Source organism: Pelecanus crispus, chromosome 11, assembly GCF_030463565.1.
Source record: "Pelecanus crispus isolate bPelCri1 chromosome 11, bPelCri1.pri, whole genome shotgun sequence".
Taxonomy (NCBI): Eukaryota; Metazoa; Chordata; class Aves; order Pelecaniformes; family Pelecanidae; genus Pelecanus; species Pelecanus crispus.
Window position 1 is genome coordinate 17,935,046 of NC_134653.1, and position 18,382 is coordinate 17,953,427.

At 65.9% G+C, this 18,382-nt stretch overlaps 1 protein-coding gene across 1 annotated transcript in view; it reads right to left on the reverse strand.

Moving 5' to 3' along the window:
- The window catches only part of LOC104032964 (presequence translocase associated motor 16), a 40,888-nt gene that overhangs the window by 18,506 nt on the left and 4,000 nt on the right, over positions 1-18,382 (reverse strand). The window contains exons 4-9 of the mRNA XM_075718915.1: positions 16,663-16,733; positions 16,104-16,287; positions 15,413-15,489; positions 14,331-14,381; positions 5,271-5,357; positions 4,942-5,024 (exon numbers count right to left, since the gene is read on the reverse strand). Coding sequence (XP_075575030.1) covers positions 4,942-5,024; positions 5,271-5,357; positions 14,331-14,381; positions 15,413-15,489; positions 16,104-16,287; positions 16,663-16,733 — 553 coding nt within the window. The remainder of the gene's footprint in view (positions 1-4,941; positions 5,025-5,270; positions 5,358-14,330; positions 14,382-15,412; positions 15,490-16,103; positions 16,288-16,662; positions 16,734-18,382) is intronic.

Consider the following 18,382-nt stretch of genomic DNA (forward strand, 5'->3'; position numbering starts at 1 on the left):
CTTGGCCCGCCCCCCCCCCCCCCCCCCCCGACACCCACATCTGCAACCCAGGCAGCTCTGCAGGAGCTCAGCAGTGCCTGAAATGTGCCCTTCCAGTCCCCAAGCCCATGCGGCTTCCCGAACCGGAGCGCAAAAGTCCCCCTGGCCGCTGCCAGCCCTGGCGTGCGCCAGGAGCGGCTCTGAGCGGCACATCGTGCGGCGCTGCTAATGCCTCCGAGCTGAATCAGCGCCGGAGAAGGATTGCAAAACCCCCTGAAATGAACCCAGAAAAAAATCCCTCTCGCTATGCGATCCAGCAGGGCCAGTAACCAAGAGCCCCGGCCAGAAGCCACGGGCAGGATGGGGGGGCTCGGTGGGGAGCCACAACAGGAGGAGCCGCTGACTTCACTGGGGCAAGTCCCACTGCCCCCAGCGCTGGCCCTGCCCTGCCCAGCGCAGGCAGCATCCTGCCTGCACCCTGACAGCTGCAAGCCTGGAGGTCTCTGGCCTCCAGAGAAACATCCCTGGCCCCGGGAATGGCCCCGTGGAAACCAAAGCCTGGTCCCCTGGGTCCCCCAGGTCCCCACAGCCAGAGCAGAGCCCCGGGGGGACATGCTGCCTCAGTGCAGAGTGCCGGGGGTCCCCATCTCCACTCCCCTGGGGCGAGGACAGGCGTGTGCCCGTCCCACAGCCCCACGTGCTGCCGCAAAGTGTCGGCGGCCAGGAAGAGCTTGTGGAGAGACACAAATCCTGTTGGCTTCCTGGAAAGCTGGGGAGGCCGGGGCTGAGGAGCACCGGTCGGCCATGGAGGCGGCAGTGGGCTGAGGCTGTGGCCCATCTGGGAGCCATTTCAGTGCTGCTGCCACTCGCTGCCTTCTTGCCCGAGTGGCTCTGTGGGCTGCACAGGGCTATTTTTACAGGGTGTAATTACCGGGGCAGGCGGTGGGGCCGGGTAACCGCCCTGGTGCTAACCCCTTTGTGCGGCTGCCCAGGAGCATCTCGCCCCACAGGGATGGGTCCCACTGGGGTGGCACTTGATGGGGCAGCCTCTCCCCCCTCCTCGTGTCTGAGGTTGGCAGCCAAGCGGGAGCAGCAGGAAAAGCCCTTCCCCACTGATGGCAAGCAGCCACCAGCCCAGGCACCCATGGGAGGAGGGGGAGAGGGCAAGGGTCTGCAGGGGCGCGGGGATGGACCTGCCTTGCTCAGGGCTCTGCCATTGAGACCTGACCACTGGGGTGGGTGTTGTCAGAGACCCCAAAACACCCAGCATGACCCAAAAGGGCTGCTAAGTCCCAGGAAAAAGCAGTGCACTGGGCGTTGGGGCCAGGTGGGATGGGAGCAGGACCGGCCATCGAGGTCCCATTACAGCTGGTGACTGGGGAGAGGTGTCAGGGTGACAGTGGGGACACGTGTCTCGGTGGGGTCATGTGCCTTGGTGCGCATGAGGGCTGGAGCCGGGAGATGCCGGGGCTGCAAACCCAGCCTGCACGAGCCAGCTCAGCTGCAGGCTTTGGCTGGAGCAGAGTCAGCGGCCGGGTGCTGGTGGCTGAGCATCCCTGGGCAGCATCCCCAGGGAACTGCCCAGGCCCCTCCATGTCCTGCTCCAGTGCTGGGGGAGCCAAACAGCCCCAAATCCCTCCGCAAACATCCTGCCGTGCCGGCTCCCCGCCGTGGGCAGGTGCCGACTCCGGCACCTCCCAGCTCTGGCGGACTTTGCACTGTGAAGGGCGGTGGGGATCTGGTCATCCCCATCTCTCAGCCCCCACCACCGTCCTGCTCCGTGGGGATTTGCCCAGCGCTGCCACGTGCCATGGGGACACCACTCCCCGGGACCTTTGCAGAGCCGGTCACCTCGGCCCCACTGACCCAGCCACAGCCCTGAGCCGCCACGGCGTGGGCAGGAGGCTGCCTGCTCCCCTGGTCAGCAAGCAGGCACCCCCAGCCTCCCTGGGGACATTTTTGGGACACTGAAAGATGCAGCGACACAAGGGAGCTGCTGTTCTTGCCGGCCCCAGCGTGGTGACGGCACTGTCCCCGAGCAGCGCTGTGCCAGCCGCCGGGCGTGCGGCAGCAGGGTCTGGTCGCTGACCCCAAGTCGGAGCCGGTAACCCAACCCCACTGGTGCTGGTTACAATTTAGGGCAACAATAACCTATTGAGGCCCCTTCCTGGCTCCTGCCCTGCTGCTCCTTGATCTAATTAAAGGGGGCCGGGGGTGGGGGGGGGAAGACAAAACCGGAGTCGAAGGGAGCGGCGGGTACCCGAAGGCGGCACCGAAGGGGTGTGGGGGGGTGTCAGCTCCTGAGCATGGCCCTGGCACAACCGGGGTGCTTTGAAAATGAGGTTTATGTGGTCGCAAAGATCTCATCTGCTCAGGATTTGGATGGGGGACCCCCAAAATGCACTTGCTGATTTGGGGGTGAACGGGGGCCAGTGCCCCCCCCCCCCCCGCCCTCTTCCCCCAAGGATGCTGGGCAGGGATGCAGCCACCCCGCAGGGTTTGGTGCGGCTGTGGGCATTCGTGTGGGCACGCTGGCGGTGCCCCACACCTTGGGGCATGCCATGGCCCCACTTCGGGGTGCCCCAGGGTGCCTGGGACATGTGGTGCCGGCTCGGCGGGCACGGCCCCCGCGGCAGGGCGCGGTGGGGACGTGGTAGGGATGCGGTGGGGACACAGGCTCCCCTTCCTGCCGGCCCGGCGTCAGTAATGAATGGTATGAGTTTCCTGCCCGCCCACTGATTGCTTCCTCAAAGAGCCTCAATGAGCTGCTGCTGCTGCGCCCGCTCCCCGGGCGCAGCTCACGGCACGGCCGGCACTGCCGGACGATCCTCGATGCCCCACGCTGGGCACCCACGGTCACGAAGGAGATCCACAATCGGCACCCCAGCCCCGCGGCTGCCCCGCCTTCCCCGGGTGCTGAATCGCCATCCCCGGAGCAGCAGCATCCGGCACTCCCCAGCACTGAGCCTGACCCAAGCCTGCAGCTCTTCTGTTTGGCCACTGCCTCCAGGGGGGACCCAGTGACCCCCAAACCCTCCACCCCCTGCCCTAGCCACAGCTCCGGCGCTGCCGAGCTTCACACCCCGCCGGCCCCCGATCGGTACGGCTCTGCCGGAGGGAGAGCACGGCCCCTGCTCGGCACCTCTGCCGGGAGCCAGCCCAAATCCCTGAATCCCTCTCTGCCATTTGTCATCTCCGTGAGATTTACAGGCGGGGAGCGGTTGGGGCTGGAAGCGTGGCTGGCCCCGGCGTGGCTGCCTAAAAAAAGCACCTCCTGCTCCTTGGCAGCTCCCCGGCATGGGGGGGGTCCCCGCTCACCCCCACCACCCACAGCCCCTCTCTGTATCGCCCCAGCAGGCAGCCGCAACCCAGCAGAGCCCCGGTGAGACACGCAGGCAGCGCCCGCCAGCCGCATTCCTGGCGGCAGATAAACCCGGCAGCCAAAATAACTCCAGCCTGCGCAAAGGGGGCTGAGCGCAGCCCGGCGTCTGCATCCAATTTAGCCGGGCTGGCTCGCCCCAGCCCAGCGCCGGCGGGGAGGCCCACGCGCACGGGGTGCGAGAAGCAGCGGGACTTGGGGTAATTCCCACTGGATTCCCCACCGGCAGCAATAAGGGACCCCAAAGCGTCCCCTTGCAGCACGCTGTGTGCCTTGGTCTCCCTAGGGAGTGTTCACTCTGGACGCTAATGATGGCTGGTCACTGAGGCTGGACGTGGCAACCCCATGGCTGCCTTTGCCCATTGTGCCAGCAGAGCTGGGGAGCCGGAGAGCTGCTCACCCCGGGAGCTCGCAGGAGGGCGAGGGATGCCCCGTCAGCCTCCCCGCCGGCTCCCACCTGGGGCTGCTCCTCCAGCCACCGTGCCAGCACCTCCCCACCGTGCCCGCGGCCAGTCCTCTCCCCTTCTGTTGGTCCCAGCTGCCGCTTGCACCGGCTCGGAGCTGACACCTGGGCACGGGGGATGCCAGCAGGGTGGCCAAGGGCCAGACCCACTGTCACGGCTCACTCAGCTCCTTGCCAGGGGCCCTGTATTGGCACCTGGCAGCTGCCGACCACCCAGCCTGCTCCAGTGTCTCAGCCTGCCGTGGAGCCAGCCCGGTGTGCAGTGAGGGTCCCCACATCCCTGTGCTTTGCCATCAGCTCTGGGGAGAGCCAGCGGCTTCTGGCGCAGCCCGGCAAGGACCTTGCCCCAAACCCCCATCGCACTGATGGGATGAAGTGCTGCCTTCTCCTCCTCCTCCTGTTTCCTCACCCACACCATGATGCTGGGCCAGCTTGCTGGGTGGCATGAGAGAGGCCAGGCCAAGTCTAACCGGAGCTTTCCTCAGCTTGGCGGTGCCCCACAGACAGGAGACAGCTCCATCGTGCCTTGACAAGGGGCTCTGACCCCTTACGGCTGTGAAAGCTCCTCTTCTACTTCCCCACGGGATGCCTGGTGAGCATGGCTCTGCCGCCAGTGTGGCCACGGCTGGCTGGGCAGCCGCCACGGCACCATGGCACAAAGCACTGCAGCTCCATGGTGAGCAGGGGGTTGGAGCTGAGCCGCTCCAGTGCGCGGGCAGCGCCAAAGGGATTCACTCGCCCACAGCGTCTTGTCATGCCGCCCCAGTGCATGTACCCACCTGGCTAGCAGCCATCTCGGACACTGCCGCTGCTGTCCCCAGCAGTGCAACCACCAGAGCACCATGGAGCACCCATCCCACCCCAGCGCTGCTGTGGACAATTCCGTGCCATCTCCAGCACTGCCATCACCCTCCCATCCCACCCAAATGGTGCTCGGGGGACAGACATGCCGTCCCCAGCCTTGTCCTCAGCTTTTTGGCCAAGCGCTGCTGGTGCCAGGAGCTCTCTGCTGCCTCCTGCTCCACCACTGCACTCCCTGTGAGTGTCCGACCATGGTGTCCCCGCTGCCCTGCATACCCACTGCCTGCCCTCCTGCCCCGTGGTGAGTCCCCGTCCCTACCCGGGTGAAGTGTCCAGTGCCACGGTGAGCATCGCCCCGCTGAACTGCCGCATGTCCCACAGCTTCACCTCCCGCTCCCGCATCTGCAGAGGCACAGACGTGGTGTTGGTGGGCACCTGGGCTGCCCGGCCAGCCCCATGGCACCACCTCCCTCACCAGCCAGCCTCCCTCTGTCCCCAGCAAAGGCCAGTTCACCTGGCAAGGGGACCTCCTGCTTTCATGGGTGACAGGCCACCTAAAAAGCACCTGGGGCCCTGGCACAGCCGCCACAGGGAGTGGAGCTGGGCATCCCGGTAGTGCCAGGGCCGCTTTCCCGGTGAGGACCATACCTGGCTGAACCCGATGGAGATGAGGCAATCGCTGGAGCCCATCCAGAGCAGCCGGGAGTCCTTGTTGTTCTCATGTCCCGGGACACTCTGCAAGGCACAGCAGACACGGCTGTCGGTATTGCCACTGCCCACACCGGGTACACCGCGCAGGGTGCGTGCTTCATCGGCCGGGGCTGAGCACATGGAGCCGAGTGCTGGCTCCCGACTCCGCTGAGAGATGCCCCAGGTGACAGTGCAGTGGGGACAGCCTGCAAGCGGTGACAGTCCTGAGCCCCCACCCTGTGCTGGTGCTGGTGTGGTTGCTTTGTGGAGCAGCTGGCCTGGCTCCTGGTGAGGAGTGGAGGGTGGCAGCAGGTAACATGGGCGTGAGGGGCATGGGATGGCTTCCTGGCCCCCCGGGGCTCTCCCCACACCTGGCAAAGGGGGGTCAGGGGCCAGTGCGCCGCGAGGAAGCTGCTCCATGCTGGCAGATGTGAGAAGAGGCTTGGCCGCAGCTGTGGCCATGGTGATGGAGGGACTTACTTCCCCCGGGCTGCATCCCCAGGCTCTCGATCCCGGCTGCAGGAGCTGGGTGCCTGGCATGTGTCTGGATGCTACCGAAACACAACGGCAAATGGAGCCTGGCCGCACTCCCCACACTGCCCTAACCCCCTGCAGCCCCACCCAGCCTCTCCCCTGGGCCCCTTGCGGGGCCAGGACCGCCCAGCCCACGCCACCACCTCGTCCTGCCCACCGTCCCCAGCCTGGTGTCCCCACCCCGGCCCCAGCGCTGCTCTGCAAGGACGGGAGGGGAAGAGTTACCACGGGGCCGGTGGTGGCTGCTTGCCGGCTCCCATGTGGCCCCCAGATGGGTCCTGTGGTTCCCAGCATCCCAGCGGGAGCCGGCAGCCAGCGCTCACCCCACAGCGCAGGCAGCGCTCGCAGCCCCCTCGCTCTCGTTTGCAAAGTGCCATTAAAAGACTGCTAACGATTTCAGAGCTGGCATGGAAAAGCAGAGGGCTCTGCCAGAGCTAAACCCAGCACAGCACTTCCGGCACCCCCGCACAGGGCAGAGGCGGGCCTGGCACGGGTGCAGGAGGGATGGGGTGGGCACAGGAGGGTGCCCATGCGTCCACAGCCCCAGGCTGGCACGCACACGCTGACACCGGTGCTGAAGGAACCGCATCCCCTGAGCTGCATCCCCCTCAGTGTGAGCACCATGCACCACCAGCCAGAACCGCACTGTGACTGCCAGCGAGGCTCTGCCACCGCGGCAGGCCGGCGAGGGTGCACAGAGGTGCCGTATCTCCCGCCTCCCCCCAAGGGAAGCCCTGCCAGGAGCAACCTCCTCTGGTCCCGGCCACTGGCCCCAGACAGATGCCCACTCTCTGGAGAGAGCCGCAGCCGGGGTTGGAGAAGGCACACAGTGCCAAGCTCATTGTCCCCCTGGCTCCGGCACGCAAGCCTCCTTGCCAGCACAAACACAGCGCTCGCCAGCCAGCGCGGCTCACTTGGAAGAGGCAGCGCTGGCCAAACCAAGCCTGGTGCTCCCAGCCGCGGGGGCAGGAGGGGCCTGTCCCCCACCTCCAACATGCTGGCACCAGAGCCGGCTCCCGAGGGGAGAAGGGCCTGGAAAAGGGAACACGTCCCAGGATCGGTGCTGAGAGGGATGGAAACCCCGGGAGCCAGGGCCAGCCCACTCGTCGGCTGGGAGAGCACTTCTGCACCTGAGCTGTGTGGCTGCAGCAGCCACAACTCAACAGCTGGAAACCGGTAGCCGACTGCGCCAGTTCCACTGGCTCCCGTGCACCGCTGGTCCCCTGGCCCATCCAGCACAGCACCCGAGAGATGGCGGTGGGTGGCAGCCCTCCGGGGCGGGCAGCACGGCTGGCAGAGGGCAGGGCGATGCCGCTGCTGCTCCCAGCCCACGTTGTGCTGGCTGCGGCGCAGGGCCATGTTTTCTGCATTAGTTCCATCCCAGCTGAGCAGTACGTATGGCAGCAAGTATGCAGGGAGGCCGGGGCCGGGGCGCTCTGCTTTCGGTGGTGGCTCAGACACCCAGCTGTGAAGATGTTGCCAGAGGTGAGTGTGCGGGGCCAGACAGCAGTCAGTCCTGGGGGGGGGGGGGGAGTCCCTGGGGACCCTGCACCCTGTGTCCTCTCCCCTGGTGCTGAGGGTTTTGGCAGGGATGGGGCGGTGTAACCTGGCACCAACAGTGGACACTGGTGTGGTTCGCTCAGCAGAGAGCCCTGGGACGGCTGTGGGGCTGCTGCAGGTCCCTGGGACCGGCAGAGCTGGGCAGAGACCCTGGCACCCAGCCTGGGGTGATGCTGGGACCCTCCCTGTGTCCCTGGCATAGGGGACCAGCCGCAGCCCAAGGGACAGGCATCCCTCCCGAGCTGCTCATCCCCTCTGCAGGCTGAGAGGAGCCCACCAGCTCCGGGCCAGCGCACGGAGAGCCAAGGAGGCCTCTCAGCTCCCTGGCCACGCCAGCACCGGGCAGCCCAGCCTCCTCCAGCCCTTTGTGTGGGTCCAGCCCAGCTGGTTTGAGGCAGCCCAGGCTGGGGGGGAGCTTGCACTCTCTCCTCAGAGCCGGATTGGCAGCATGGGGAAGGTTTCCCAGCACTATCCCTCTCCCCATCTCAACCCATCCCTCCCAGCAGAGGCTGGGGTATGGCACGGGTACCCACTAGGGTCCCCAGCCCTGCTCCCTGTGCAGCCCCGGCGCACTCCCCCGTGGGATGCAAGGGGCTGCAGGGGGGCCAGCGCTGGGGAGCAGGGCCGGCATGTCAGATGCAGCTGTTGGCAGCGATGCCGCGGCAGGGCCGGGTGTGCTGGTAACAGCTGCCCGCAGGGAGCGACTGCCTTTGGCTCCTTGGCTGCCTGGGAGAGCCCAACACAAAGCAAACGGTGGTCCGGTGCCGGTGCGATCCCCACCTCCGTGGGAAGTGTTACCCTCAGCCAGGACGCAGGGCAGGGAGAGCTGGGGATGGGGAGCACAGGGCAGAGCTGTGGGGCTGGACGGGCAGGAGGTGTCTGGTGGGGGTCACAGCTCTGCCCTTGGCAGAGACCCTGTGGCTGGCAGGGGCCAGGGCAGCTCAGCCCTGCCTGTGCCCATGGCTGGCAGAGCGTGGGCACGGCTAGCAGACTGTGGGCATCTGAGCCCCGTGGGAAGCAACCCCAGCAGAGGGACCTGAGTGGGTGCAGGAGGCACCAGAGCTGGGCTGAGCCACTCGTTTGCCAGTGGGTGCCAGGGCAGGAGGGGTCCCCACAGGCTGGGGTACCATGGTGGGCTCTGGGGACAGACACCTCCTGTCCATACCAAAAGGGTGGGTCCAGACGTGGGGAAAGCCATTGCTGCCTCCAAAACCCAAGGACCCGAGGCAGTGTGGGGGGCAGGAGGAACGGCTTCCTGGGGAGCTGAGGGGGTTAACCACAGCGCCACATCCTCCTCCCAGCACAAGAATGTGAGTGATCTCCCTCTGTTGCCAAATCCCATTACTCCAGAGGTAGCCAGGAGAGCAGAGCAGCCTCTCCCAGGCCAGCCCCACTCCTGGTCTCTGCCTGGAGTTTGGGGAGACCCTGAGCTGTCACCTGCCCCTGGGGAACTGCAGGGATCCCAGCCACAGCACAGGGCGGCAGTGACGCTCCGGCAGCCGGCACTAGCCTCTGCCCACTGCTGGGTGTGGGGTGTCTGTGTCATGGTGGGGAGGGACTGGGGTGAGCCCCCTCCTGCCCATGCCACCTCCCCGATCCCACTGTGCAGGCTCTGCCTCTCCCACCCTGCTGCCAGCACAGCCTCCTGCCTCCGTCCAGCCCCTCCTGCCCTCAGCAAGCCCAACGCAACGTCCCCAAGGACGCTGCTGGCCCAGCAAGGGTAGGAAGGCGAGCGGGCTCCCACCAGGACAGCCCCAACGGCTGCAGACGCTCCCACCTCGGCATGGATGCTCAGGCATGGCACTGGGACAGGAGCAGGGCCATGTGGGCTGGACAGACTGCAGCATCCACCTGCACTCATCCCTCCTCTCCTGCACCCCATCTCTTCTTGCAGCTGCTGGCCCCACAAGGCCTGCTATGAGGCTGTTATCAAATCCCCAAAAGTATGAGCCTGCCAGGAGCCCGAGCTGGGGCTTGGGCAGCAAACTGGAGGGCTCCTGAAATGCCGTGCCGGAGCCCCAGCCCCAGGTAAGCGAGGTGCTGACCTGTGCCCTTGTGCCTGCACCCTGCCAAGCTGGCAAGGCCAGCCCCAGTGGGAGGGAAGGGCACCCAGGCGAGGGCGGGCCAATGCCCCCCTGTGCCTGCCTCCCTCATGATGCTGCTGGCTCATCCCGAATCCTCCTCGACTTCCCCATGTCTGCAATACCAAGCGGCATTCCTGGGAAGGACGGCTGAGGGGGAAGCAGAGCAGAGGAAATATAAACAGTCCCGTGCAGCTACGCTGGGGAACAGAAGCATGAGAGCGCCGAGCGTGCGGTGCTATAAATAGGCAGCCCAGAGCCAGGCCAACTTTTTCAAAGCTTCCCACGGTCTCCTTGGGAATGTGGGATGCTGCGGACCTTCCCCCAGCCCAAAGGAAGCTGCTGCCGAGGCTGGGAGTCAGGTACCCCCGGGGTGACCCCAGCGTGGGATACCGCGCCGATGGGGTGGGGGGGAGGACGGCTAAAAGTCTCTCCATGTCCTGATGCGCCTTCCCCTGGCGAGCGGTCCCCAAGCGGCCCCGGGCTGACAGCCGGATCCTGGGCAGAGGTGACAGGTCGGGCTCTGTGGTGTCCTGGCTACGGGCACGGCCGGGTTACCCCAGCCTGGATCTCTGCCTCGCCACGGCATTGCCCTGCCGCCACAGCCATGCTTCCCATGGAGACCCCCTCCTTGCCATGCTCTCCCACTGTGGCAGGGGCCGATGTGGCCCGTGGGATGGTGGCCATGGTTTGGGAGAGGGGCTGGAGTCCCTTTCCCACCCCTGGGGCCATGGACAGGGGGCACGGTCCTGCCCCCCACCAGGCAGGGTGCTGTGAACCCTATGTGCTCCCAGGCACCAAACTCTGCCCCACCTGGCCCACGCGGTGGGGGAACAAACCCACACTGGGGACAAACCCACAGGGACACCCTCCGAACTGTCCCCAGCCGCCCTCAGCCCTGGTCCCACTCATTAAAAGAGACATTAAAACGTGAGCAGGAGCGTGCGCTCGCCCGGCGTGTGCGGCCGTTCCCTCGCCCCCGGTCCTGCCGAAACGCCGGCAGGGGAAGTTTCTCGTGAGAACGAAGCCAGCTCCTCTCCATCCCACACTGGCCGCGCTCGGCGGCGGCCCCGCAGCCCAGCACCGGCGGCGCCCACCCCAGCCCCGTAATGGGAGCCAGGTGCTGGCCAGATGCACGCAGCCCCTCGCGCGAGCACACAGCATGCGGGGGCGGGATGCGGCCCATCGGCTCCGCACGCCGCCGGCCCAGAGCGATGCTGTGTCCGGCAGACGCGGCTCTGCCGCACCAAACTGGGGCACCAGCTCATGCGTGGCCATGCTGCCCACACGGTGCGGGACGGTCCCCCCCACATTAGCAGCTTTCTGCCCCTGGGAGCCACCTCCCTTCTTTCCAGCAGCGTCTCCAAGTGTTTTTGATTGCACGCCCCTGTCAGTAAATATTTCTGAGGAATGCACCCCCAGCAGATGTATATTGATTGATTTATAAATGATATGTGCGTACAGCTGAAGGTCTAATATTTTCTCCCTGCACACCCCACCCCCCCCCCAGATTGCCATGTGAACCCCACTTTGGAGAGCACTGCTTTAGAGGACAGGCACGACCCTGGCCCCCTGTGCAGGCTGGGCGCTGCGTGCCCATCTTGCCCCCGCCAACCCCGGGGAGAGGAAGCCCGCAGACCCAGCCTGGGGACCCAGGACTTGCCAGGACCCAGAGGAGAGGGTGGCCAGGGGAGCGGGCGAGCAGAGATGCCACCTTAGTACCCCGCTCCATACCCAAATCGCTGCCCTGCACTGATCCTGGTGATCCACCTGGGGCACCAGCCGGGGTATGGGCACCCTCCCTGCTCAGGACTGTGTCCCCCGTCCCCCCACACTGGTGCATGATGCACCCCAAGGGCACGCCCCAGGGGGACGTGGGAGGGACGTTTTGTGGGGTTTGCCCAGGCATTGCAGGGTGGGTGAGGGCAGGAGCAGCGAAGCACTGACCCCCAGCACAGCCGAAGCCACGAGGGAGAGGATGTGACGCGCTTCCAGCGAGAGGGTCAAGGCGAGGAGGGCGACCACCAGCACCCGTGGGAGGGGAGGGCGGGCTGCGGCTGGGGCAGCGCGGCCTTGGGAGGGGATGAGGCAGAGGACGGGACTCATGGGACCACTCCAGAAGGATGGTGGCATTTGGACCCAGACCCAGCCAGGCAGGGGGAGCACGGCTGCATGGGGAGGCACGGCAGGACCCGCTGCAGCAACGGGCTGGCCCTGGCATCTCTAAGGCAAGTTCACGGCTGCACGGGGAGGCACGGCAGGACCCGCTGCAGCAACGGGCTGGCCCTGGCATCTCTAAGGCAAGTTCACGGCTGCACGGGGAGGCACGGCAGGACCCGCTGCAGCAACGGGCTGGCCCTGGCATCTCTAAGGCAAGTTCACGGCTGCACGGGGAGGCACGGCAGGACCCGCTGCAGCAACGGGCTGGCCCTGGCATCTCTAAGGCAAGTTTAGGGGGCCCAGGGAGGCACGCTGGGCAGCAACGGGGTGCAAGCCCAGCCCTAATGCTTGCAAAGGGGCTGCTGTGGTTGCGCCTCCCTGCTCCAGCCCAGACACAACAACAAAGGGCTGGGGTCCAGCAGGACGAGGCCACTGCCCTCCCAAGAGCCACGGTGACCTTGGTATGTAGCGGGCACCCTGCAGGGTCAGTGAGACCCCGGCCACGCCGCTCTTGCTGCATCACGTGCTCCTGCCTGCTGCTGGGACGTGCTTAAAATAGCTGCGATGGACGTAGCCAGGAATGGGGGGGTCAGGCCCCCGCCGGGGGCACGGCCACAGGGCGTGGGCAGCCTGCCACTCACCCTCCTCACCATCCATCCTCGGTCCCCAGCCCTGCGCACACTGCATCTGCGAGACCCAAGAGCACCGTCAGGCATCACGGCACCGCGGCAAGGACCCCTCCTCCCCGAGGCTCTTATTTTAGCTCCTTCTCATCCTTTTCCCCTGCTCTAAAAAAAGGAACGGTTTAATGAGGCAGGCTTGGCAAATTAAGAAAACCAGCCGGAGGAGCAGCCCTCTGCTGAGGCCGGCTTCAGCACTGCATGCTGCAAAGGGGCTGGGGTGAGCCGGCAGCAGTGCTGAGCCCAACCCCTTTGCCTGCTGCGGAGGAAACCCAGCCCGCGGCGCCACAGGGGCCAGCCCAGCTGGAAAACCCATCGCGCCGCTCACCTCGCTCACCGCTCTGAAAAACCGGGTGACTTCAAAGCCAGGAGCTCGCAAGATGCTGGCACTGCACGGCGGCCCCGGCATCACCCGGTTTCGTAACCGCGCTGGCCCAGGGGAGAAGGAGCCTTTCCAAATAACCCGGCCCTCCAGCAACCGGGCAAAAAAGAAAAAACAAAACACAGGAGTGTTATTCCTCTTGGCTAAGCAAGCCCTGTGCAAACTTCCAGAGGATTTATGGCATTTTAAAGTTTTCCCCTTCAGCGCAGTACTTCTCCAAGACTAAACATCTTCATCAATTCTCAGCCGGACGGGGTTAGGGCTGCGGCGCGGCAGCACTCGGCCGCGGCAGCGAAGGTGCATATTTCTCTTGGCAAATCCTGAGTGCCGGCCCCGGGCTGGATCAGACAGCAGCAGAGGGAAGTGAGCTGCCTGCTTTGAACAGCCACCATCATTCACACGTTATTTTTAATAGCTCAACGAGACAGAGTCCACCCTCCCCAGGAGACTTGGCTCGAGCCCATCGCGCTCACAGCTTCGCCGAAATGCCGTTATACAAGCCAACAGGTCTGGTAGGGGGAGAAGTGGGAGGCAGGCGGGGAGGGGAGCAGTGCCTGGGGCCGTCGGTGGAGAGGCACAGGATGAATTTGGGAGCAGAGACTGGTACCTTCCAGCTGCACTGAGTGGCACCCGGGGCAGGGGAGCATCAAGGGGGCCACTTGAGGGCTGGGAGCACTTTGCCCTGGCTCGCTTGCACGTGTGACCGCTGGGTTTATATTTATATATTGCGGTGTTGTATTTATAAGGCTGCCTGAAGGGTCAGGGCACCGCCTGTACCTGCAGAAAGCACCCAGGGGCCTTACGAGAACTCAGCACCTGGGCTCTGCGTAGGGGCAGCAGGAGAGTCCTGGTGCAGCACAGCGCCGGAGCACCGGCTCCCTCCTGCCTGTGCCCCAGGTTACCACCATGCCCAAGCACGGGCACCGGAGGGCCGTCGGCTTCCTGACCCGATGGGCGTGCACGTGCCGGCAGCAGGAGAGGCGCAAGGAGCGGCAGAGCCCACTGTGGCTGTCTTGCCCTGCTCTCCACTGCATCCCTCCCCTCCCAAAGGCTTCCAGCCCCTTCTGCAGTGAGGGCTGGCAGCCGCCAGCAGCCAGAGCCCCCAAGCCACAGGAAACCTCTAATAAGAGGCTGTTTAAACCCGACGTCAAGGCTTAAGTCCTCTACTTATTTCCTAATCGCTGTTATTTGCTGAGCTGTGCGGATCCAGCCACCCAGCCCTCATCCTTGGCAGGTCCTTGTCCCCGAGAGCCTTTTGCTCAGCTCCCGCGTGGCGGCACAGAGCCCGGGAGCTCGCAGCCCCGCTGCACCCCTCACGCCCACGGGGCTCGGAACCGCTGCCTGCAGGCAGACAGCCCCAGCAGCAGCGTGCCGGTGCACCACGGGAGTTCACCGGCCCCGGAGGGAGGGCAGGGGTCCCCTGTGCCAAACCCACCGGGGTCGAGGAGAAGGCTGCCCATTCCCCCTGCCCTCAACCCATGACATTGCATTGCCTTTCCCAAGCTGTGCCAGGGCTGGGACAGTTTGGGGCACCAAGCCCACTCCATGGCAGGCAGCGGGCACCCCGGTCAGGCAGGGCTGCCTGCACCACGTCGCCCAGCACACCCAGGAGGGACAGTACCTGGGAGGCAGATGGGCTGGCTCGGGGGTCAAAGATCCGCAGTTTCTTGTCCTGTTGAGATAAAAAGAAAACAGAGGAGGGTTAAGGACCCCAGGGCCAGCGGGATGTCAGGCCATATTAGGCAGAAGGCTGGAACGAGCAGCCCCCCTCCTTCCTGCCCATCGCTCCTCCTGCCCGCAGCGCCTGCCCCTATGGACGGTTGCACGGCATCCTCCAGGTCCTGCCCCACGCCGTGGTTAAGGCGCACCCCCAGGACCCCCACAGCTCTACCGACACCCTCAAAACTGCTCCCCGAGAAGGGGGGAGCCTCCAAAGCAGAACCAGGGCTGGAGCCTGACCCCTTGGATGCCATCCTACCAGCACTGCCCAGCAGCCCACGGGCAGGGGAGCGAGCCCTCCTCTGCCCAGCACCCCACAGCCGAACGGGGCGTGGGATGCCCCTCGTAAAGGGCTGGCTGTGGTGCAGAGGCAGCAGGGAGGTGCCCCGGTGCCAGCCTGGCTGCCAGGACGCCATGTGGGGAGCACGCACCGTGCCGGCCAGACCCACACGGCGCAGCGCGGCGGCGCTGCGGGCCTCGGGGGCCGCGCGGCTCGGGGGGCTGACCCGCAACCCCACGGCCGCAGCTTGCGGGTCTGAGCCTCCGTGCGCAGCCTGCTCGCTTGGTGCGGGGCTCCAACTGCTCGCGCAGCCCGCGGGCCCGGGCCGCGCGCTCGGCCCCCACCCCCGACCCCGCGGGGCCTGCCCGCTCAGCGCGGCCGGCAGGCGGCGCTCTCGGGCCACACGCTCGCGCTGCCCGCAGGCCAGGGCCCGCGCCCTGCCCGGCTCACGCGGCCCGGCACGCTCGGCCCCCACGCGGGGCCTGCGCACAAGCCCCGCGCTCGCGTGGCCGGCGGCGCGCGGGCAGCGAGCAGCAGGCGCCACCTAGCGTCCCCGGCCTCCGCCTCCGGCGCCGCTCGCCGGCCCCGTTTCTGCCCTTTTCTCCCCGGAGCAGGAGCGCCGCGGGCCCCCAGCAGCAGGGCGCAGCCGGCCGCCAGCCCGGCCCTGCTGTCCCGCAGGCGGGTCGCCCACGCGAGCCGCTCACCTTGCAGGAGGTGCCCAGGAGGCGGCCGTCTCGCTTCCAGGCCAGGCTCTGCAGCTGGTCCCCGTGGGAGTCCAGGGCTGCGGGAGGAAAGCGGGCTCAGGACCGGGATCTAGCAGGGCTCCTCCGGCGGATGAGCCATCGCTCTCCCACCCCTGAGCACCGGAGCGCTTCCCAGGGGAAATGATCTGGTCTTTCCAAAGGGCCGGTGGCATCCAGAGCAGGGGCCAGGACCCACCGGGACACTGCCGTGTCTGCGCAGGGAGCATCCCCGCGCCACCGGCGGCTCGATCCGAAGGGCAGGAGCCCTGGGAAAGCCACAGGGCACTTACAGCCCCGTGCTGCCGCCCAGCCTCCTCTCCCCGTCGGGTTAGCTGAGGTCTGGGCGAGGCTGGTCAGCGACAGCCCGCGGCACCCACATCTACCCACGCGCTGGGACACGCAGGGAGAGGGTCCTGTCACCCCAGGGGATCCCCGGCAAAGCCGCTGCAGACGCCCCGGACAGTACAGGAGCCTTTCACACTGCTACACCAGAGCGTAGGGGAGCCCATGCACACACATGAGGAGCTGCGGTGCTCCCTGCCCAAAAAGCCACTTCATGCTGCCTGGACTTGAGCTCGTTGCTGGAGCCCAGGCACCAGCACGGTGGAGATACGTACCACAGGCAGGAGCTGGCAGGCACGGCCATACTAACCTGTCAGTGGCTGCTGCTGCCCCACGTCCCAGACGGTGACTTGCTTCCCTGCGCCGCTGGCCAGGACGCCATCCGCCGTGGGGTGGAACTGCAGCATGTCCACCGAGCCCTTGCCGGGCCCCAGGGTCAGCCCCGCACTGCCGGGCATGTCCTGGCCGCTCTCGGGCAGGCGCCACACCTTCACCTGCAGCCCCAGGGAGAAGTGGGTCAGTCCCCAGGCAGGCGAGCCAGACCCGGCTGGGGGCTGGCAGCGCTCGACCTGGGCTTGCTGCTTTTCCAGGCTTTGGTTCCTGAGGACATCAGGCGACCCCTCATCACAGCTCAGCGGGATCAGAGCTGCGGGCATCCCGGGTGGGAGAGGGCTGGTCCCTGGCTGACACCATCTGCCCTGTCCCCCACAATCTGGGGACATCCCACACTGCTCCCCAAGGCTGGCACCCTCCACCCACTCTTATTCCCATCACTCTGTCTCCGTCTTCTCTGGGCTCTACAGTGAATCCCAGAGACGCACCAGGGGACACAGGGTGCCCTCTCAGGACCCCCGGCACTGACCACTCACCATCTCATCAGCAGAGCCCGTAGCCAGCAGGAGCTGATCAAAGGGCGAGAAGTCAAAGTCTGTCACCACATCTGGAAGGAGAAGGGCAGAGGTTCGTCCTCACTTACCCCTACAGACAGCGTGTCTGCCCACCTTTGCTCTTCCCTAGCCTAGACATTTTTCGTACACACACGTATGCAGGCAGACGTGGACAGCCAGGGTCAGATCCAGCCCCACTGAGGCATTTTGGAGCAGCTCAGCTTTGCTGTGAGAGCCTGAGCCCCTCCACACACTGTCCGTCAGGGTCTCGCACCCCTTCTTGGGGGGATGGGAGCCCTGAAGGGCAGCACCATGCAATTGCATCTCCCCGTCTAACCCACCACCACCCAGGTTTGGCTCTCGTTTCAGGATGGACATCCCCAGGAAGCACAGGGAGAAGCACGAACAGCGCAAGGGTGTCTGTGCTGGCCCAGACGCCGGCGAGTGAGGCCATGGCCAGCTGGGGCCGTGCTGGTAACAAGGCTCCCTTTGTAACGCCCCGGCTCAGCGCGCCGGCGGCAGGGACGCTCCTCGCAGCTCTGGCAGCAGGGCCCCGCGGGAGAAAGGCTGGCACCATCAGCAGCAGCCCCTCGGATGCATTTGGCATGCTCAGGAAAGTAGGTCACTGTGTACTTTTCCGCTTCCAGGAGGCTGCAGAGAGACAGGCCCAGGAGGCACGAAAAGCGAGCAGCTCACTGCTGCATTTGCCCTGGGAGGAGAGAAAAATCCCTTCCCTGCTTTGGAGGCGTTGCTCTGGCACAGACAGCATCAAAGGGCTCATGCTAAATCTCATTAAGAAGGCACTAATGTTGCACTGGCTCCCCATGCACCCCTCCAGCGCTCCCCTGGGAGCAGCAGAACTCGCTGGCCCACCTGCGAGCACGGTGCAGCTCTCCGTGCCCAGCCCTGCGCTGCTGGGGCAGGGACCAAGCCGGGCAGAGGCAGCACAGGCTGGGCACGCTGCGCCGCACTGCAGCGATGCCAAGGCACCGCACGCAGGAAGGTGGCGCTGGGACCAGCTCCGGTGCAATTTTTTTGGGAAATGGGTGGTCAGTGCCCCCTGGGCTGGCACTGCTGCCCCGACACCAGGAGAGGGGTACCCTGAGCTTCCCACCACTCCTTCCCCATGCCTGGGCAGGAGGCAGAGCCCTCCACCTCTGCAACGTGTGCAACGCTGCCGGACGCCTCTTCCCCTGCAGCACTCGCCCTGCCCACATCACAGCAGATCAGGGCCACGGAGCTGCCAGCCTGGCCAGTTCCATCGCTGGAGCCAGGTACGCCCGTGGTGATGCCGTCCCCCGCTCTCTGCCAGCCGCGCACTGGGTGTACAGGGAACTTCAAGATGGGCAATGAGTAACATGGGAAGGGTGTGCTAGAGGAAGAGTGTGAGCAAGACCTATGTGTCCAGACCCTTGCTGCAGCTCAAGAGATGAAGGGTCGTGGATCAATTTGGCTCCTTAGCAAAAGCCCAGCCTGGCAGAGCCCTGCGCGGTCAGCGTGACTGCAGTTGGTTTGTGCCTCGCACGCAAGTGAGACTTGTCAGGGTCAGCCTGTCTGTGGGTGATTGTCCCTGGGGACTCCAGCAGCTCTCCCAGCCCCTCACCTGGGAGACAGCCCAACAGAGCATCCCAGGCTGGGACTCAGCACCTGAGCCCCTCCGCACAGCCCACACAGGGCCAAATGCCTCCTGCGGAGGTGGGAG